The following is a 21161-nucleotide window of genomic DNA, read 5'->3' on the forward strand; positions in this document are numbered from 1 at the left end:
ATTCTACCACATCCCAGTATGATTTATAGTAACAGTTGGTTACAAAACAGGATGGTTTTGGTGTCCTGCCAAAGCATTCCATTGCTTTTTATCATCATTTTATTTAGCACGAGGAGAGTTACAAGAGCAATTTCTTTTACTGCTTCAGTAACATGCAGTGTCAATGCTGTTGTCTCCAAGGATTTATGACTACAGGGAGAGATCATTCATTGTGTGTTTTGCCTCTGGGATGACTAATGACCAGGCTGTGAGCAACCTGATCTAGCTGTGAATGTCCCTCTTTATTGCAGGGGAGCTGGGCTAGATGGCCTTTAAGGGTCTCTTCCAATTCTAAGGGTACTGTGATTCTAATCTGCTCTCCCCAGCAATTAAGCTCTTTTACTCTATGCGCTCAGAGTTTGAAGGATTTCCTCTTTCTCCTTTCTTTTGCATTTGGTGGAAGTTTTTTCCCCAGTATAAACATCTGATGTGTGAAATAGAAGATAGATAAAAGGAGTCAATAAAACAGGAAAATCAAAAGTGTTCAGCAGCTTATCCTCTTAATCCTGTGGCCTGCTGTATGAGCTCTGCTCCATGTGAGGGCAATGCCAGCTCTCCAGCTTTAGAAGAGCTGCATCCCAATTACTTCATATGATAACAGTCCCACCCACCAGCAATGCAGGCTGTCCCTCCTATTCCCTGTATTCTCCTACTGATTAGTTCAGAATTCCATAAAGTGCATTCAGTCAACACACATGAAACCGCTTTAGGTTCTATATTGGTGTTGTCAGTGCTGGTAAAGATTTATTTATCCCTCTTTAAAAATCTGAAAGCAACTGGAAATGTCTCAACTTCTGTATCACATTGTTCTGTTTTGCCTTTTTAATTGCAGAGAAGCCTGCTGTCTTCATGAAGTCCTTGGATGATGTTTTTGGTGAGGAGCGGGGTGTGATTAAATTGGAATGTGAAGTCTCTAAAGAGAAGGTCAAACCAGTGTGGAAGAAGGACGGTGTTGTGCTCACTTCTGGCAACAAGTATGAGCTGGTACAGTCTGGGAAGACCCTATGTCCCCTTATCCATGACCTCGAGAAGTCAGATGCAGGTTTCTATACCTGTGATATTGGCACTGATGTTGCCAAATCAAAGGTCGGCATTCAGGGTAAGTACTGTGGAAAGTAAAGGAGTGCTGAAAGCACATTCAGTGTGGTCACTATGTCTTACACCTATTCCCGCACGAGCCTTACTAGTTTCTACAATAGAAGTGTATTACTGCAATTTAGCACAGTGATGTCTGGAAAATTCCCATTGCTTTTGATGTAAATGTATCTCATTTTGCCATGAAAATCACCAAACACATCAAGAATGTCCTGCAAATATTTCCTTTCTAAACATCCCTAAAATGGAGAAATGGTTTGAACACCAGTAGGGGTAGGATGGTAACAAATTAGCTAATAGAAACATTTAATTTCTTGTCATAGGCAAAACCCTTTTTCTCACGCAGCATCCTAGAGTTGTCCTCTCTGTTAGGTTGTTCCCTCTGTAGCTCATTGAATCTTCATTCTGCTCCATGGACTGAGCTGCTCTAATTGTAGTTCTTCCAGAGCAAAGACAAGAGATTCACGTCTCTTTTTTTTTATAGCTTTCTGGTAATTCTGAGTGGAGAATGTCTTAGAGAATACATCAGTAAGGAACACAGCCATGTTCTGCAAATCCTGAGTTAAAACACCAGTACTGCTACTCATGTCAGTCACAAATGCCTTTTCTCCATATAAACCTCATTCTAACCTATCTCTTACCTTCCAGAGCTGAATAGTGGCATTCCCAAACGGCTGAAAAACACTGAAATCCAGGAGGGAGAAGATTGTACTTTTGAATGCATTCCGTCCCATGAAAGCATTGATGAGTTCAACTGGACACTGAATGGAAGCAGAGTGGAAAGTGGTGGGCGATTTAAAGCTTCTAACGTGAGTCGGAAATATACTCTCATTATCAAAAGTGTGACTCCTACTGACGCTGGGGAAGTCGTTTTTACTGCCCGTGGTCTAACCTCCAAAGCCTCTCTGTCTGTGAAAGGTAATGAGATGGGAGAGATTCTGGGGCCTGATTCCTTCAACTGTCTTCTGATAAGATTGTCATGAGAGCTAACTCATAATATGGTTAAAGTGAATAGCAACCTTCTACTTGAACCTCGAAGCACTGAGAATTTCTCTTAAAAATAAGTAAAAGGAGGAAACATTTTACACAAATGTGAGAACTACCCAAAGCACTGGGGTAGTGTTGGAAATGGTCATCTCACTACAGCTTGTTCCATTAACAGTAAATCAGGAATGATCTGTTGAGGGAACTGTGGGAGCAAATATCCTCTAAGTATAAGCTGAAGGGATGGCCTTCACATCATCTAGCTGTACAACAAATTCCTATCTAGAACATGTGCATCTGAGAGCATCATCCGAGGCTCCCAGTGTGATGAGTGGAGAGAAGAAAGAGGCAGTTTTCAGACATGGTTCATCATCCTTAATTGAATAGATTTAAGAGAGAATAAATGCTGCCTGGAATTCTATTGTCTGTACTTTGCAGATTACTGCTGGCTGTAGGATGGCGTCTGTTGCAAGTGCCTCTCTAACTTATCTCCAGCATGTAGATGCATGTATTTTGAGAGAGGCATCCTACCCTAAGTGTATGTTACTCAAAAAGCAATGTTTTCTTCCAGGAAGACCTACTGAGGTTTCAAAACAGCTGGAGGATAAGACAGCAGCAGCAGGGCAGGACATCAGCATGAGCTGTGAGCTGTCAAAACCGGATTTGAACATCAGGTGGTACAAGGATGGCAAAGCAATCAGAAAAAGCCAGAAGTACGACTTGCAGCAGGAGGGAACTGGGGCCATTCTGATCATCCATGACTCTACTGCCAAGGACAGTGGGGAGTACCCCTGTGAGACAGAGGACTCCATAACAAAAGCCAGGGTCACTGTGCAAGGTGAGTTGAAAAGCACACTGGGGATGGCATGTAGAGAAGTCAAGGTAAATATCTGCAGCCTGTAGGTGATGTTTTTCTCTTCTGTTTCCTTGAGCAGGATCAATTCTTAGTTTTCAGAAAATATGATGGATTAAAATCTTTTCCTTAAAATAATCTGGAAACTGAATGATTCTCCAGTGTGATGTGGATCTGGGCAGCCTGGTCTGGTGGTTGGTGACCCCTTGGCAGGGGGTTTGAAACTAGATGATCTTTGAGGTCCTTTTCTACTCAGGCCACTCTATGATTCTGTGATCATTCTATGATTCTATGATCTTGGGTGTTAGTGAGCCAAGAAAAGATGGCAATCTGAATTAGTCTATATTGAATATGTGTAATCCAAACTATATGCAGTTTATCAGAAGAGATCCTACCAGCACATGTATAATGGTATTGAACTTTCCAGATATCTACTGGAATTATCAAACCTATGTAAATGGGTGGACTCTGTGGTCTTCTTAGACTCTTTGCATCTCTATGTGATATTCTGAAATGAGGGCAAAGGAGATTCAGGACACCTCTGTATGCTTGGGACTTGTTGGGGTAACAAATCCCTTTGTCCTACACCCTCATCCTTTTTTTTTTCCTTCCAGAAAAACCTAATTACTTTATCAAGGAGCTTTCAGATGTGAAAATTGAAGAAAGTGGAAGTGCACTTTTTACATGTCAGAGCGAGAAAGCCGCATCCTTCGTCATATGGAGGAAAGGCATTGCTGAGCTCAGGCCTGGCAGGAAATACAAGAGGGCACAGAAAGGACGAGACCTGCAGCTGTGCATAAAAAATCTGGAGAAAAGTGACAGTGACGTGTACACCTGTGACATTGGTGATGCCCAGTCCAGAGCCAAGCTGGTTGTACAAGGTATGTGTGAGAGCCATATGACTGCGCATCCTGTTTCTCCACTACCAAGACATTATCCTGGTAGAATTTGTACATTTATGGCAGGTCTTTGGGGCTGCAGCTGTCTGGCCTGAATAGCGGTTCACAAGCCATGCACAGAGCAAGCTGCACGGAAAGGGAAAGAACTACCGACTAGAGCAGTGCCATTGAGAACTTTATGTATCATTTAAAAACCAAAAATGCTGATGTACGGTGAGGCTGGTGACCCAGAAATCAGTGTGAACTTTCTATCTCTGACCTTTCTGAGTTACAAATAGTCCTCCAGAGTTCTAGGCAAAAATTCCCTTATGCTGCATTCTGGGTAGTTGTCACGGTTTAAACAAAAATCTACCTGTGTCCGTGACAGGGGGGCCACAGGCAAGCGAGGTGCTAGAAGGAGCAGAACCTCTGTCCCAACTACTTCAGAAGCAGCCCAAACCCCCTCGTACACGGCTAAGATCTCCTTCTCAGTTGGAGTGTAGCACTCCTCAGACCCTTTATATGCTCGACTCCAAAGTCCCGGGGGTTGGCCTTGGGTTTCTCCTAAAGCTCTTTGCCACAAACTCCAAGTGGGACCTTTCTCTCCAGCAGCAGTGTAGAGGATGTTCTTTACATCCTGTCCAGTCCGTACTGGCCCCAAGGCCACGGCATGGGCTATCTCTTGTTTTCTCTGCTCAAAAGCCTGCTGCTGCTCAGGACCCCATGAGAAATTATTCTTCTTCCATGTTACCTGATAGAGGGGGCTCACTATGTGGCTGTAGTTTGGGACATGCATTCTCCAAAAGCCCACTACTCCCAGAAAAGATTGGGTCTCTGTCTTGTTGGTGGGAGGAGACATAGCAGTGATTTTGTCAGTCACATCTGCTGGGATGTGTCGATGCCCATCTTGCCATTTTACACCTAAGAACTGGATTTCCTGGGCAGACCCCTTCACCTTGCTGCGCTTAATGGCAAAACCAGCTTGCAAAAGAATTTGGATTATCTGTTTTCTTTTCTTGAAAATCTCTGCTGCTGTATGGCCCCACACGACAATATCATCAATATACTGCAAGTGTTCGGGAGCAGTAAAATTATTCATGCTTTATATGACGTTATGATGTGGAATACTGATAGCAAAATTACAAAATTATGAAACCATTACACCCTGGTATTTTTCTTTTTTTTTTCTTAAATATTTTCCTTTTTTTTTTCTTAAATATTTTCCTTTTTACTATTTAAATGTTATGGGCACATCTTATAGAAACACAAGGCTGTTTACAAAGAAGTGCATGCTGTGTTGCTGTATGATGAGCAAGATACATCTATTCTTCATCTAGCAGGAATAGTTGCTGAGCCTTAAGAACAGTTTCAGAAAGCTTTGGGAATTTGGGCGTTTTTCTTGTTTCTGCAACACAAAATGAAAATTTACGCTGTATACAAAGAAAAGGGGAGTCCGAACTTGTACGTTAAATTTGAAGGAGATCAATCTGGGGTAATATTTAAAAAAAAAAAAAAAAAAAAAAGGAGCGGGAGCGTGGTCATCAAATACTATAAAATATATTAGCTGTTACTAGAATGCCACTTATCTTCCCCCCATACGAATCACTGTCATGTTGTATGTGAATTTGTGAGGTGGGTTTTGAAGCTAAAATTAAAAACTTCTTGTATGGCTGTGTTCATAGTGGCTATCCAGACGATCTGTAGAAATAACAGCTATTATGTAGTCAGCTATTCACCAGTTTTAACTGATTATAAATTACGTTTCAGGGTGGAGAACATAGCATAGTGCCTGACACCTGTGTTGATCCTGAGGGCATTCTTGATTCTGTGCATTATGATGTCATGGATATTAAAGAGCAAGCTGAGGCAGCACATAGTTCCATTGTATCCCTGGGGGACCCGAAGGAAGATACTGGCTGGTTTGAAAAGCAGCTGGAGAAAACTAACTTTGAACTGATGGAGACCAAAGAAGAGCTAACAGAGAAAAACAGCAAACTACTTAAAACTGAAGAAGAGCTGATGCAGAAGAACAAAGGTGAGTTATGCGATGTGAAAGGTAGAAGACAGAAATAGTTCATTAATCTAAAAGAGAAATATCCAGTTTGAGTAGGAATTAGAGGAGATGTTCTACCTTTGGAACCATAGCCTGTAGATAAGTGATAGTTTGTTCCTTGTGTATATTCAGGTTCAGCAATTCCACGGTTTTTGGTTATTTCTTTTTTCCCCCTCTCCTTTAAACTGCAACTAGCAGCTTTACGCTTTCGTAAGTATGGAGTTAAATGTCTATATCTTGATTTTTACTTTTATATTGTAATCTCTACTCTTCTTTATGTCTTGTTGATGCAATGTTTTCGTTCCAAGAAATATAGAAAACTTTTGAATCACTCCAAATAAGTGAAGACCACATGCAAATTAATTAATCTGTTCAAAAGCTACCTAAACATTAGAATATCTGGAAAAATTGATTACTTAATAAACTATCTATTGGCTACTTATGTAATACAACCTTTTCTGTGTGTTACAGACTTTGAAATGCAGGTGATTAAATTGGATGAGTCTGTTGAGCAACTTAAAGAAGCAGCTGAGGTAACTTTATCAAGAAGATGTTGTGTAAAATTGTTTTAATACCAACTTGTGGTAGCTTAAAATGCTATTCCAGTAGGCTCCATTAATAGATTTCTTACCGAGCTTAGCTTAACTGAATTTGACTTTAATGCATTGTGTAATTCAGCTACTTAACACTACATTAGAAACTGATGACTGAATTTTTTTTATTTTTTATTTCCAATCTGAATCAAGGTGCAGAAAGATGACATTATTACAGAGCTACAAGACTTAAAATCTCATTTAGAAGAAAAAGTAAAAGATTATGTGAGTTTTACACATCTCCGTATCCTTATACAAAAAAAGAAAAACACTAATTCTATGCTTGTAATCAACACATTTTTGGAAAACTGATTTTCTGTATGTAGCTGGTACTCGCTTGAAATTGTAAACAATTCAAATTTATCTGAAGGTAGTTGCTGTTAACACAAACAACAAAAATATCAGCGTGTTCCACTAACTCCTGCCTCACACTCCTACATCAGAGGAAAGGCAACAGTAAAAGTATGTTGAGTAGAGTTGGAAGTACGAGTATGAATGGTCAGGATATCTCCACGTTCTATGCAGTCCATAAAACTTTATCCTGACTAATGTACTGCGAGCTACTGAATATGTGAAGACTAGCTTGATTAAGTATGTGTGCATACCACTTCTGGTGGTTTTTGTTCATTTTTTGATGTTTGGTAGCCTGAAGTAGCTCTGAAAACATTTATAGTTAATTCTGTCACTCAGATCTCTAACCTTGTAAGCTTAGCAACTTGACCCTTCTTAGTCTTTGACTGTCTGCATCACTGCAACTTAGTATTTCCATGGTGTTAAAGCTGACTGTGATGAGTAGTCATGTCCTCACCTATTACTTCTTCCAAGAACAAGGCTCCAACTCTATCTGTGAGACTGTGTGGCCTGAACACTTCCGAAGCTTTTCTTTTCATAAGCTACTAAAGATGAATAATCAGTCCTTGGCAGTGCCAGCATGGCTTAACAATCGTCATCTTGTAAGTAAGGAAGCTTCACTTGTGGTCAAGGACACAATCTAAAATATGCGTGACAGAGCTGACTAAGCTTTAAGGTTGGATTATATCTGTCACGATGAAAGTGATTTTAGCAGCTTAGCAGAAGTGTGATGTGATGAACTTGTATGAGAGCTGACCATTTGCTCTTTGACCATGTTTGTAATTTTGTTGACTTCTTGGAAACAGGAAATTCTTTGATAAACTGGTAAACTCTTGATTGTGTGCAAGTCTTTTACTTTGTAACCTGCTAGGCTCTTGCTTTCCCTTGTATACTCTACCGAGTATTGCACTTGTCATTATCTGAAGGTGTACTTGTTCTGTCTGCTATTGAGATTTGTAACTGATGTCTATAGAGTCACTGGGTAAATATTTTAGCTGTATGGTTTTGTGTAAATATTTGCCTACAGAAGATTACTGAGACTTAAGTGCTCCTTTTGTTAAGCTTCAATGTAACTGATCTTATATCAATACAGGAAAAGACTACCTACCATTTAACTACCATTAAAGCAGAACCGGCAGAAGAGAACACTAATAAAGGAACTGAAAGCAGCCAATTTTCAGTGCTTTCAGTTAAAGCACTGAAACAAGAGAAAACTGAGTTGGAAGTGGGAAGAAAGCGCAGTAGTGATGAAGATAAGCCTACTGTGGAAGAGCCACCTCCAAAGAAAGGTACAGTTTCTTCCATCGTTGAACAGGATGTCTTCCAAAACAATAAATTGCTTCCTATTCCGGATAGGAAGCAAAAGGCTGTGAAGCGCGTACCTTATGGTATAAGGAGAAAAGCCACTGTGTTAAACTGGAAATAGAAGTAACTGTAATGTAAATATCCCTTTTTCAGAAGGTCCTATGCTGTTCATTTTTGAATGCTTAGGATTAAAAGTTTTTTGCACTATTTTTTTCCTTTTTGCTGCTTTTTCCTCATCTGTTGATGCACTTGCAGATTTGGTAATAGTTTTAAAGCAGTTTCTTTAGGATTGTTTCAACTGCTGTTGCTGATCTTCTGAGTAGCATCAGCTGCTCAAGTGCTTTTTTTTGTTTGTTTGTTTTGTTTTTCCTGAAGCAACTATCAAAATTGTTGACGACCTGCTAATTGCTCGCTCATGGGCAATATTTGAGCAAAATGGTTTGGATAAGCTCTGATGCATTTAACTTCACTTCTGGGCACAGCTGAGCATCAGTGTTCCTAGAATTATGGAAGGCATATACAATGTAGAAGAGAAAATCTAAAACTTAGCTGTAGTCCCTTCCTTTCTTGTATTCCTCTTGCAAAATATGTGCAAGGGAGAAAGTCAAGGCCTTCTTTGGATGAGATGCTGTTCTTGGATGATTTGTCCCTGCTGCCTTTATTTGGCATAAATATTGAATCCTAATGTGACCACTGAATGGCATCACATATAAGCATCTTACCAGAGACTGAGGGAGGGATGTGGACTCCTCCATACTCCAAATAGTAGTGGGTTTGTTCTAATCATATGACCAAAGCTCTCATTTAAAAATTAATGACAGCAATGCTCCACATAGGAATTAAAATGGGTAGCTGATAGTCACAATGTCAGCATGAAGTTTTCGGTTAAGAAGTACTGAGTATTCAATCATGTTAAAATTTTCTTCTATTTGTGAGTATTAATAGCATCCAATTTCAAAAAACTCTTAATATATATTCTTTAGCTATGTTAAATATACACAGTAGAACAATGAGCACAGGTATGTTGTGCTGGTTCTTTTGTAGAATTAGTTATATAAGTAGAACGAGCAAAAGTGTTTTAGGAGATGCTAGGTTATCTGAGCTTCAAGTTCAGGGTATTTACACCATTCTCTGAGCTTTTAGGTCTTGTTTCCTATGCTCTGTAATAATGCTTTTTCCCTACTTCCTGTGTAAGGAGCTTCTAGACTGAACATTACACATCTTCTCCCTAGTCTTATTTATCTTGCTTTAGTACTTGCTTGTTGTTTTCAGCATAAAGTGTTTAGATTACTTATAAATCATATTCCCCTCACTAGTGTTGCTGGGTGAGCAGTCAAAACCCAAAACCTGGTTTGGGGTGGAATATGCCACTGCTGTTTCTTCAGTATGACTTTTAAATCAGTTGAGGGCTGTATATAAAACTCCTTAGATGAGTTAAGAGGCTGTTTCCATGCGGTACATGTGAATCTGTATGTAATGCAGGCTGCACGTGGGCACTATAAAATTCTGCATTGTAGTAATAAAAGGACTGTACAAGAATCACCATTGAATATATTGTTGTGGTGACCCAATCCCTAGTAAGTCTTGACTTATATTTATTTTTTTTAATACTTAAAGTATGCATATTATGGAATGGACATAACTGGATTCTAAAGCAATGATGAAATACAGCAGAAGTCGCTTTTGATAGAAAGAAAATGCATGTGATTTTAGCTAATTGCTCACCAGTTAAAGAAAAAAACAGCCCCAAGCTAATGGAATATTTATGGAAACTTGAATCTGCAAATTTGTACAACTTCATGAGTGAACTTTATATGCAAAAGAGTAAGTGTGGACAGAAGTAGGAATCCTCATATTTTGTTTAGAGATCAACTGAATAAGAGAGACAGATATCAACACTTAAGTGATCAACTTGTCCAGGGTTTTATCTTTCTTTTGAAAGTAAGAGGACTGTGAGTTGGAATGAAATTTCTTAGAGAACTGTTTATCTACCATTTAGATGTAGATGGAGTGATTCCTGGCTGCCTTATAGGGATTGCTGAAGCACGGAAGATAGAAAGAATATAGCTGTGAATTATCTATCTCATTCCCATGTTTCTTAAATCTAAGTAGATTTTCTACTGGTGTGGAGTGGAAGGTTTGAGTAGTGCCATGGTAAAAGTGTTCTTCCAGACTGAAAACCTTTTGCTGTTAATTCTGTATAGAAATCTGAGGCACATGATTACGTGTTCAGAGGACTTTAATTCCTTCACTAGTATCAAATACTATGTGATGTGAGGGTATGGCTTGCATATTACGACAGTTTTTCACTTAGAAGTTGCTACTTGGTGTTGTGAACTGCTATGTAATAATGATTTTAATCAATCTGAGCTACATTCCTTTTCCTTTTTTTATGTTTGTTTGTTTGTTTGTTTGTTTTACAGTAGTTGTAAATGAGAGAAAGAAAAAGAACACTGTAGAGCAAAAGACAATTGAACACATGAAACAAAAGTGCTCCGCGTACCGAAAGGAAGTACTAGCACTGAGGGAAAGAACTGAAATCTTGGAACGTCATTTAGCTGTGCTTGAAGAACAATGCAGAAGAGAAAAAAATAAAAAAGAAGATTTCAGTAAGCAGGTAACAAGCCTGCGTATTGAGCTTTCTTTTTCTGAAGAAACAGCTGATGCCCTCCGTGAACAAATTCTGCAGGGTCAAGCTGACTATCGGGAAATTGCTTCTGAACTGGATGAACAGAAATCTATAAATATGACACTAGAAAACAAAAATGCCCAACTAACTAACAACATAGAAGTTGCCAAAGAATATATAATTGGTAAAGTGTCACAAGTAAAAGAAATGCGGACCAAATTAGATGAATTATACAAATGTCACTTAGAGTTTCATGCCATCGGTACTGACTTTGTCAGTGTAAAGGATTCCTCAGACTGTGAAAAAGATGAGCCAGGGACATCTCAAATTAGTTCTGCATGCACTCAGTCACAGACTTCTTCCATCTCAGATCTTGTGCAGGACCTCTCCTTTAACTATAGTCTTGAAAGGATTTGGGAAGTATGCAGAAGTATTGTTGATGTTTCCTCACAAAAAAGTCAGCACATCAAAGCACTGCTTCAAGACAATGAAAACCTAAAGGCGGGACTGAATAATGCTGAAAATCATAATCGTCAACTTGTAATGAAGCTATGTGAGATTAAAACTCACACTAGTCAGGAAGATGATCTTGTGAAACAGTTACATGAGCAAATAGAGAAGAAAACTCAGGAGTTTGAAGAAAAGATTGCAGAAGATCAGAGAGTGATTGCACAATTTCAGGAGGAAGTTGCCAACTGTGAGGTAAAAATAAAAGAGCTTGAGTATCTCCTGGAGGCTTCCAAGGCAATGGAAAACAATGTGTCAAAACTCAATGAATTACTTAAAGAAAAAGAATCTATTATTGTTAATCTGGAGACAGTTACAGCAACTCTGCAGGAGAAGTCTGCAAATGCAGACAAAAAGGTTGAAGACTTAAGTAGCAAAGAAGCAAATCTGATTCAAGAAGTTTTGCAGATGAAAAACAGCTTGGAGCAGATGAAACACTCTCTTAGGGAAAAGGAAAATAGTGAAATGGAGAAAGTGCAACGTATAGAATCGTAAGTAACCACTGAGTTAACTTAGAGCCCTTTGAGAATGAACTAGAGTTAAAAATAGTTAATGGGAACATCCCTTCGACTTAATGCATTTGCATGCTTATCAATGGCCAAACTACTACTTTAGGATGCTTTGGTATGCTACTTGAGTTCCAAGGGAAAACAGGAGTGTGCAAGGAAATAAAGAATAATATGGGGATTGCTGGTGGTTTTGTTGTACATCCCTCAGAATAGCATCTGAATAATTTATTGCTTCAGAATCTGATTATGAGAAGCAAGCTGAAATTCAAAAGTAATTGTTTAAATCTTGTCACTGGTCTAGATAGATTTAAGAGTCTATTTACAAATAGAAACCAACAGGCAGGGCATGGATTAAGCTGTAATTGCTGTTTCCATGAGATGTGTAACAGTAATGTTCTTTGTGTCTTTATTTTTAACATAAGGCTAGAAAATATTCTTTCTGAGAGTTCTGCCCTTGTACTGAATTTGAAAAAAGATTTGCAGAGGAAAGAAGAATAGTATGCAGATCTAAAAGACAAACATTCTGATGCCGAGAAACAAATTCAGCAAGTACAAAGCGAGGTTTGTAGTCAACTGAGATATTTTTTTCTGTAAGATTATGCTTGGCTTTCTGCTGTTAAAACTTCTCAAACTTTAACTATGAAGCTGGAAATTTCACACTAGTGTGGCTAGCAGCAAATCTTAGGTAAAGTTGCCATTGAAGCTCTAGAGGGGACCAGAAGTTAAAACATGGTTTCACATAGATAATGAACAGAGGAAAGTAAAGTTGGTTGGTAGTCTGGAATAAGGTTTGTGAAGAGAATAGCTAATCTGCCTCTGGAGGGGACTTGTTATTATCTCTACGTTACTGGTGACTTGCCATTGGTATCCGTGGTAACTCCGAAGCTTAAAACCTAAGTCTTGTGAAAAAACGCTGATAACTGGGAAGAAGAATGCTATTTACTTGAAGAGAAATAGACTAATTTCCAGAGGCTCTTTAATATAAGCATGTATATTTTTTTTCTTCAATTTCAGCTTCAGTGATGTTAATAGTTAAAATTTAATTATTAAACAAGTAGATATTTTAAAACCCATTTTGCAGGATCTTAGTCTGAAAGTTTATTGGGTGTGCTTGGGGTGGAAAATTGAAGCTTAAAAATGAATTCATGTCTTCCTTGGTAACCTTGCACTTGCTGTCGTTTTCCTACTCAGCACTTGTTTGTGAATTCCTCTTTATTTAACAAAGAAGTATTTGGCCAGGTTGGATTACAGAAGTCTTTTAATGAACCGTGAGCTGTGCTTACATTACAGGTGTCCACGATGCGTTCTGTGGAGGAATCCCTCAGGAACAGGATGGATGAACTTGAAAGGATTAATAACCAGTTTAAGGATGAGCTGGATTATAAAGACTATACTATCCAACAACTTAAACAGGTATTTTTCTTGCTCTTAATTTTTATTAAATGAATGATGCAGGTTTTCCAAGCAACAGGAAAAAGGTCAAAAAAAAAAAAAATTGGAGCAAAATGAAAGTGGCCAACTGAAATTAGTGGTAGACCATGAAAGATATTCAAATAATTAGTCACTACAGAGCACTGGCAGATTGCTTTAAATACAATAATCTGCATAGTAAATACATATGTAATACATGCATGTAACCTGATCTTGTTGAGTGACATCACGATATGTTAATTGAAATGTCTTACCATAAACTCTTTTTATCAGCTTGAGTCCTTATTTATGCTATATGAAAAACTTATTAATTCTAGGCTGTCTTAAAGATTCTGCTTGTTTCTACTGTGTATGCTTTTCTTTCAACATGAAATATAGGAGCTGGAGGAAAGGGACCATAATATTCAAAAGTGGCGTGAGGAGAGAGGTTAGTAGAAGCTTTGGAAGAACAGCTCAAAACTTTGGCTTCTGTTGCCATACAAAAAGAGACAGAAATAGCAGAACTGAGACAATCTGCCTTAAAGGATTCAAGCAAGGTCAGCTCTCCTTTCCTCCTACCTGATTAGCTACCCATAAATTCTGTAAAACTCCTGTACCTGCTCTTTGTATTCTGGGTGTGCTTCTGTTCTTGAACACTGTCGTATTGACATCATGTGCAACTAACCAAAAAAAGCACCAGCTTTTATTTTTGTTCTTCAGAAACAGAATTTATGTTAATTACTAAAATTTCAATTTTTTTCAGTAGTTCAGATAAGCAGATGTCAGTTTGATGCTTATGATCCTACAATCATACTGGACATCTGTAGCTTTTTCCGATAATTCACAGCATTTCCGGATCCCAAGCTAGGCTCAATACTCAGACAGTAGTTCTGTCTCAGGTTTCTTACTTTCTTTGCTTTCTCTGAGGTAGTATCTACAATGGCATGAAAAGACAGAAGGGGACGTGGAGAGAGATTAAGGGAAGCATCAAAAAGCAGAGGGGGGATGATCTCTGGAAGTTGCATTTCTTATTTCAACATCCAGCTTTTAATCAGGATAGCCAATCTAAGCCGTAGCATAGAATTTGAGAAGCTAAACAGAAGACTAAATGAGTTGTGCTCTTTTGAGAATATTTGGATTCACTTTCTCTGAGAAGAAAGATGTTCTCATAGCAAAACTTCCCCTACAACTGCCAACTTTCTCACAGTACCGAGGATTTGGGAACAAATAAAAGCTCGGGTTATTATATCTTAAGAGAGATGAAGGCTGAAGCACATAAGTAAAATAGAAGAATCAAAATATATTGTATTACAACTTCCCAGGCAATTCTGTGACTACTGCACTTGTAACAGTGACCGTACAAACCCGTGAAATGTTACTGTTCTTGAATAGTTAAGTGTTCTAGCCTGCAATTCTAAAACTGATGCTACTAAGTAATTGCAATACTGCTTGTGTGTGTTAATTCCTTTTGCCAATCCCACAACTCAGCAGTTTTTACTGTTTATTAGGATAACGCAACTGTGATAGAAGAGTTAAGAAAAGAACTGGCTGACAAAGATGACTTTATAAAGGAATTAAAACAACGCATTAACCACAGTAGCCCTCAGTGTTTGCCAGAAATACCTTTACTTGAAGAAAGACAAAGTAGAAGGAATGACTCTGTAAATGAAAAGGTATGATTATATTTATAGAAAGTAAGTACTTAACATCTTGTTAACCCCTTTTTGTTCTTCTGTTTTCCTAGGAGATACTGGAGCTGGAATCATTTTTCTTAGCATATAGTCCTTTAACTACATATTGAGTGATGAGTACTTGTTGGTTCTTTTTGTCTTCCACTCAAGCATGAGCTCTCATCTTCTCAAAAATATTTTATTTACTAGAACACCATCTCTCTGTGTACATTATGGAACTTTTCCATGCAGTTTTCCATGTATTCGTATGTGGATGCTGAAGATTAGGCAGAGGTTTAGCCTTTGGTGTTCTAACATAGCAGCTGTGAGCGTGCAGAGTATGGGGGGAATGGATGACAAAACGACCAGCGTTACAGATTTTGTCCCTAAATAATGTCTCGCTTTCTCTCTTTTGGAGGCAGAATACTGCCTGAGACTGTTAGTGAGACCCAGTAGGGTGTATCTGAACATTGTGTATCACACAATGAATAGATGTTACTACCTTCCCACACTTGTGCTGTGTTTCAGCTTACGTGTTCATGTGGCGTCTGAGCTTGAGGTTTTACACTGTAACTTTAGAAAACTCGAGATATTTTGGAGGTCTAATGCATAGCCTAATCTTTACTCCTTTTAAATATTTACAGCCTAGGAAACAACAAAGCAAAACTAAAACTAGAGAAAGTATTCCATTAAGATGCAAAGCTGAAGACAATTATTTGTCACGTCGATGTACTAGGAGCCTCACTTCATTAAATGAATCTGAGGTTAGTATGAAACTTCAGATCTGAAAATGTTGTGATTGTATTGCTTTTGATAAGGAATGAATAGGAAAAGATCTCATGTTCTCTAAACAATTCCCAAGTTTTAATTTATTTATCCCTTTCAAGGTGATCAGATCACCTGTTTTTATAGCCTTTGATAGGAATAAAAGCTGTTGAAACAATTGTGTGATGAATTTTTGTCAGGTGCTGTTGAAAACTCTCCTCATGTTAATGCTTATGAAGTGGCTCATGATCAGATAAGTTACTTGGAAAAAATTCATGGAGCCACTGAAACGGGCACAGCAAATTGAACTTATTTTCTTCCTCTGCAGGATTTCTGGATATTGTTTTGTTAGCAGATGATGTTAATCATTCCTATATAAGTTTTTAATTGCTAACTTTCATAAAATAGCAGTTACATATATTTTAAAAACAAAGTATTTATTAACCAACTTAATTCTTGGAAATACAGTGGGTGGTGATACTCCATTCAGATTCTTAGCAGAGCCTGATAAAGTGGCTCTGACTACTTTTTGTCTTTCTACAATCTTTGGTAACTTTTTGAGAGGAAGAAGACTCCCCTCAGGGGGTCGGAACAGTGTAAGTAGTAAAAGCTGCTAGTCTGTGTTTGGGACACTGGAGTTTGCTAGTTACTAGCAGCAGTAGAAGCAGCCATCTACCATTTTCTGATGTCCCCAGCAGCCTGTCTTCCATGTGTTCAACCAGCATCTGAACTCATTTTTGATATGCTAGCTGAATTCCTGCCATAGAGAAGGAGGAGTCCAGGTGATCTCAGTTCTGACTTTGTTGTTCCTGTTGAGAAAAACAGGATTGGGTGGATTGTGGACAGGAAGTGCTGCTGGGGAAATGCATACTGACATTTCCCTGTCACTTAGCTGTGCATTTGCTGCCATTTGACCATGAGCAGGTACATGATAGCCTTCAGCTTAAGTACGGTGTCATTGCTTGAATGTCTGTATTCTCTCCAGGGAAAAGATAGCAATGGAGTTCTTTAATGACTTGTACTGGGCTTGCACCTTGCCAGCTGGACCTTACTTATGTAAATAACATCTCTAGATGCTTTATAGCTTTTTAATCTCATGGCTACCTTAACACTTGCACTTAAAATTCTTCTGTGCTATCAGGAGCATTTGGGAACTGTCCTCGACTCTTCTGGAGTGTCCGCAGAAAATGGCAAAACTAGTCGGTTCCCAAAACCGGAGCTGGAAATCCCACTGACACCTCTGCAACCTGATAAGATGGAGATAAAGCAGCACGGCAGCATGATACCTTTAGGAGTGAAAATGCCTAAGGCAAAAAAGAAAAGAAGTGATGACATGGATGAGGTATGACCTAGACCCAACAGAAAACAAAATATCTGATGCCTTTTTACCATTCTCATTTAAGCATTAAAAAAATGCTATTTCTACCTCAGTAAAGTAGTTGAAGAATTTAATCAATGAACTGCTTTAATGAACAAAACTAATAGCCAAGCTCAGTGATAATGGTTTAAGAGAAGGGAATTTCTCTTAACTTCATTGTGTATTTTCTTTGAAACCTGTAGACATAAATCAGCTTTTTAGACATCATGAGATGTCTAATACTGATATCTTAATGTCCTGTTTTTATAATTGAATGCTTATTTATTATTTGATTTACAGTGGAATAGTTACCACTAGCAGATACTTCCCTACTATTAGCAAAAGTGTTTAAAGTGTTCACTTTTGTGACATCTGTTGTTCTTTCCAAAAGAATCATGGCTGAAACTTGTCTTATTTTCCCAGGATTTTGTGAAAAGTGAGAACACGAAAAATACAAAATCTGTCATGGCTTTTAATTCACCCTCTGCAAGTGACGAGAAAATGGTTGGTTTTTGTTCTAGTTTTGAAGCTAGCTTGGGACTTCCTGTAATTGTGTGGTCACACGAAAGAAGCAGTGTCTTATCCTTATGTGTATACCTGAATGGGAATCTTACATGCTTATGAGCTCTTCCTATTAAATTCCATAAGCTAACAAAGGGCAAGTCAGTCTGTCCCCAGAGCGTGTAATGGCTGTACTGTGTAATGATTTGGAGGGAAGGATATTGCACACTGAATAGTTGGGAAGAGAAGCTTTAGTGTATTATCGTGTGCTTTTGTAAGTGAAGCCCTTGTATTAAACTAAGGTTCATATCATTAATATGTATGGCAGTTATTAAAAACAGATGTTCACATGTGATAGCAGTATCCTTGGCATGGTCAGAGTATGAGTAGTAGATTTTTCCCATCTGTTGTCTTCTGTTTTGTATGTTTGTTTATTTTATGTAATTAGAACAGCTTATGTAAGAAACAACTCCACAGCTTGGGAGCTACTTTTAAAGAAACTACTGCCTTATTAAGAAACTTTAAGAAACGTATGCCTTGAAATAGCTGAGATTTTGACAACTCCCTAAAGGGTGTAAAATTGTCTACATTACTTGCCGTTGTGGTATCATCAGCATAATGAACAGAGGTGTCAGTAGTAAAGCTCAAAATGTCAACTTCAAATAACGTTGAACTAAAATGAAGTTTAAACAATGCTCTTGTTTCACATGTTCACATCTCTGTTGAACAGAAATCCGGAAAAGACTACTTCCTGAGAAAGCGAGTACATGCTTCAAGACTGACTAAAAAGAAGGATGAAACACTGCAAAAAGTTGGAGATTTTATTCAAAGCTCTCCTTCTATTATACACTCTAAAGGTTGGTGTAGAATAAGTTTTATTCCATGTTTTCTAGACATTGTAGAATGGCTTGTTTCTGCTGTAGGCTATTAATGTATGTGTTCTTAGAGAACTTGTCTGCCATGTTAAGTTGTCTTGTCCTTTGATTTATGAAGTAAATGCATTTATTCGTCTCTTCAGAGATTCATTATTACATTTGTGAAAACCTACAAGTATACAGAGAAAGTTGGTTCTGTCTTGTGCTTCTGTCAGCACGAAAGTTAGGCCTGTTGTTTAACTCCTGCTGAAGTTTCTGACTTCCAGCGACTTCTGAGCCATGATTGTCTTTCATACTCCATTTTAATGCATGCTTTAAGCTGCCGTACCTGAACCTATAAGCTGTTTCAGCTATAGAAGCAATAAAGAGCCTCGATGAACAAATACAATTTCTGAGTATTTTCACTTAAATTTTACGTGTCGTTTATTAACCAAGTTTGTTACGAAGCTTTTTTTGCATTCAGTGATTTAAAGACTCACAAATCCAGTAAGTTAATTGGTTTATGTATCAAAACAAATTTCTTCTAGCCAAGAAGCTGATGTCAGCAGTAAGTTCTCCTATATCAAATGAACCTGAAAGTCTCGAAGAAGGAGAGACCAAGCCAAAACGATCCAAAAGGAAGCAGTATTCCGCTGTCGTTTCTGGCCCTCTAGATATACCTGCTTCTTCGGTAAGCGATTATACTGTAGTCTTGGCTTAAAATAAACTACTAAGGAGTCCAAACAGACTGGAGGTTTCATCTATTTGCAGGGGGAGGTTGAAAGTACTGAGGTATTTCTTTATTCTACCAAGTCATTCTTGTTGGTCTTCCTGCTGTTCTGTTTTAGTTTGTCCTCAAAGATCTCTGTGTTTGGCTGACTTACAGTTTACTAAGTAGGTGATGTAGCAATCACGGAGATGTCTTCTAATTTGGAATCATAGATAATTTCAATGTGTTGGAGTGGGATTATTCTACTACACGCTTTTCTAGAGCACAACTTACACAGCTTTTTAGGTATGCTTAAACTATGATCTCCTGTCTAAGCCAACTTGCAAAGGATCTGATGTGCCAGTTTCATGACTCTGTCGGCAGCTATTGTGCTAAGAACATTCTTGCTCTGTTGGAACTGCATCTTTTAATTATATTAGAGTCCTTTTTCTGTTCAGCAAAGTGATCATTTGCCCATACTGTAATATCCCTCTGAATTTTTTGATGATTTGACGAATGATAGGGGCAGAAACCAAAATGTTATATTTTTTTTGTTAGAGGATGAAGAAGATGAGACAATTTCTTTTCTCACTGTAGTTCTGAGAACATGGAACTGAACCGAGAACTGAAATTCTGGGCAAGTCATAGCTACAGGGATTGAGGCTAAAAATGTTTTCTGAACGCTTCATGTTTCACAAAACAAGTATTATAATACTCTTTTGAAAACAAGTATTTCAAAATGAAAGCTGCCTTCAGGCTTTCCTCAGATGTGTGTGCTTTTTTAAGATAAACAGGATTTTGTACATTCTCCATATTTGTTCCTTGTGATTAAGCTGCATTAAAATGATCTCGGTATCCCATAGTTTTCTGAATAAAATATAATAAGCAAATGCCATTCTGAAATCCATTTAGGGGAAGAAATATGTTTGCGTGGGTCAAGAAGAGCTTGTCAGTCTTGTGTGAAAAGATGAGTAACTTTTGAAATGTTTTCTTCAGGAATCTGAGGAACAAAAGAAGAAAAGTGATCATCTGATCATCAAGCGACGGCTGAGATCCAGAGCAGCTAAAAAACCTTGAAGAAGCGTGTTTGTTCCCCTTTCTCAGGACATACTTTTATCATATTATTAAAACTGGTTGTTAATAAACAGTAACAGTTACTCCGTTGTGTTCTTAAATTTGTATATAGGTGTACAGTGTCTCTCTGACAGTTTCAAACTGACTCCATTGAGGCTGAAATAAATACAAGCTTTCTTAAACTGGGTTTGGATTTTATTGTGGTTAAGGGTTTATTTATTTTTGTCTTGCCTCCCCTGTATAGGAACAGTATCTCTAGGACTGATTGCTATTTACCCATTGTGCAGTAATAACTGTACTTGTTCAGGATGGCCTGGCTTGCTTTTTTCACGTGACTGGTGTACTTAGCAGAAATCTGGGGGAGAGAAGAGCATGAATACACATTTGTGTATTAAATCAAATGTATTGAATATACATTTGTGTATACTTAATTTTTGGATCTTTTTAAAGAATTTTCTTTGGAGAGAAGATGGTGCCAATTCCTCTGTGTGGAAGAAAGATGCTTTCCCTCACTTGTGTGAATTCAGCTTTAAATTAATAAACTTAGAAAAATAAGCCAAATACATTTGGGGGGAATTCTAATATCCATGAATGTTTATCTACTGTTTGAAGTGTTCCAGTCTGGAGTAAACATTTCAGAGTATATTCTAACCATCCCCCAACCCTTCTGTTTGTGTTTTGTAAAGAGATGAAATTACTTTCGCAATGACCTGTATTTGATATGCAAGAAATAAGGTAATCCCAATGAGTTTATTTGCTCTGATTTCTTGCTCAGGCAGCTTTCTCTATTTTGTTGAATTACTGCCAACCATACAAATACTGTTGGTTTATTTTTCTCTTTTACTTGGACTACTGGATTGTTTTGAATGTTCATTTTTGGTCTGTTTCATTCCCATCATGCATCTTTCGTAGGTGTCCAACCTTTTGGCTTGCCTGGGCCATGCTGAGTGAAGCGCAACTGTCTTGGACTGCATAAAAAATATATTTTATAGATAATTAACAAAACTTTTATTTTTATTAAATAT

At 38.0% G+C, this 21161-nt stretch overlaps 1 protein-coding gene and 1 long non-coding RNA gene across 2 annotated transcripts; both read left to right on the plus strand.

Annotated features, from left to right (window-relative positions):
* Nucleotides 1-750: 750 nt before the first annotated feature.
* On the plus strand, nt 751-2199 carry LOC146754397 (obscurin-like). Its single transcript, XM_085527831.1, has 2 exons — nt 751-1138; nt 1783-2199. Exons 1-2 carry the CDS (start codon nt 889-891, stop codon nt 2115-2117), a joined length of 585 nt encoding a protein of 194 aa, XP_085383957.1. The 5' UTR covers nt 751-888; the 3' UTR covers nt 2118-2199.
* Nucleotides 2200-11700: 9501 nt separating this feature from the next.
* On the plus strand, nt 11701-13655 carry LOC146754398 (uncharacterized). The gene is made up of 4 exons (XR_014938946.1): nt 11701-11778; nt 12219-12357; nt 13087-13209; nt 13606-13655. It is a non-coding gene; the product is annotated as an uncharacterized LOC146754398 (long non-coding RNA).
* Nucleotides 13656-21161: the final 7506 nt, after the last annotated feature.

This window comes from Coturnix japonica, chromosome W (genome assembly GCF_054131305.1).
Source record: "Coturnix japonica strain WE chromosome W, WE-NBRP24, whole genome shotgun sequence".
NCBI lineage: Eukaryota > Metazoa > Chordata > Aves > Galliformes > Phasianidae > Coturnix > Coturnix japonica.

Coding starts and splice junctions, on each gene's coding strand:
- LOC146754397 (XM_085527831.1), top strand. CDS start 889: ATGAAGTCCTTGGATGATGTTTTTGGTGAGGAGCGGGGTGTGATTAAA. Junction 1,139..1,782: donor ATCAAAGGTCGGCATTCAGG/GTAAGTACTGTG, acceptor CTTACCTTCCAG/AGCTGAATAGTGGCATTCCC.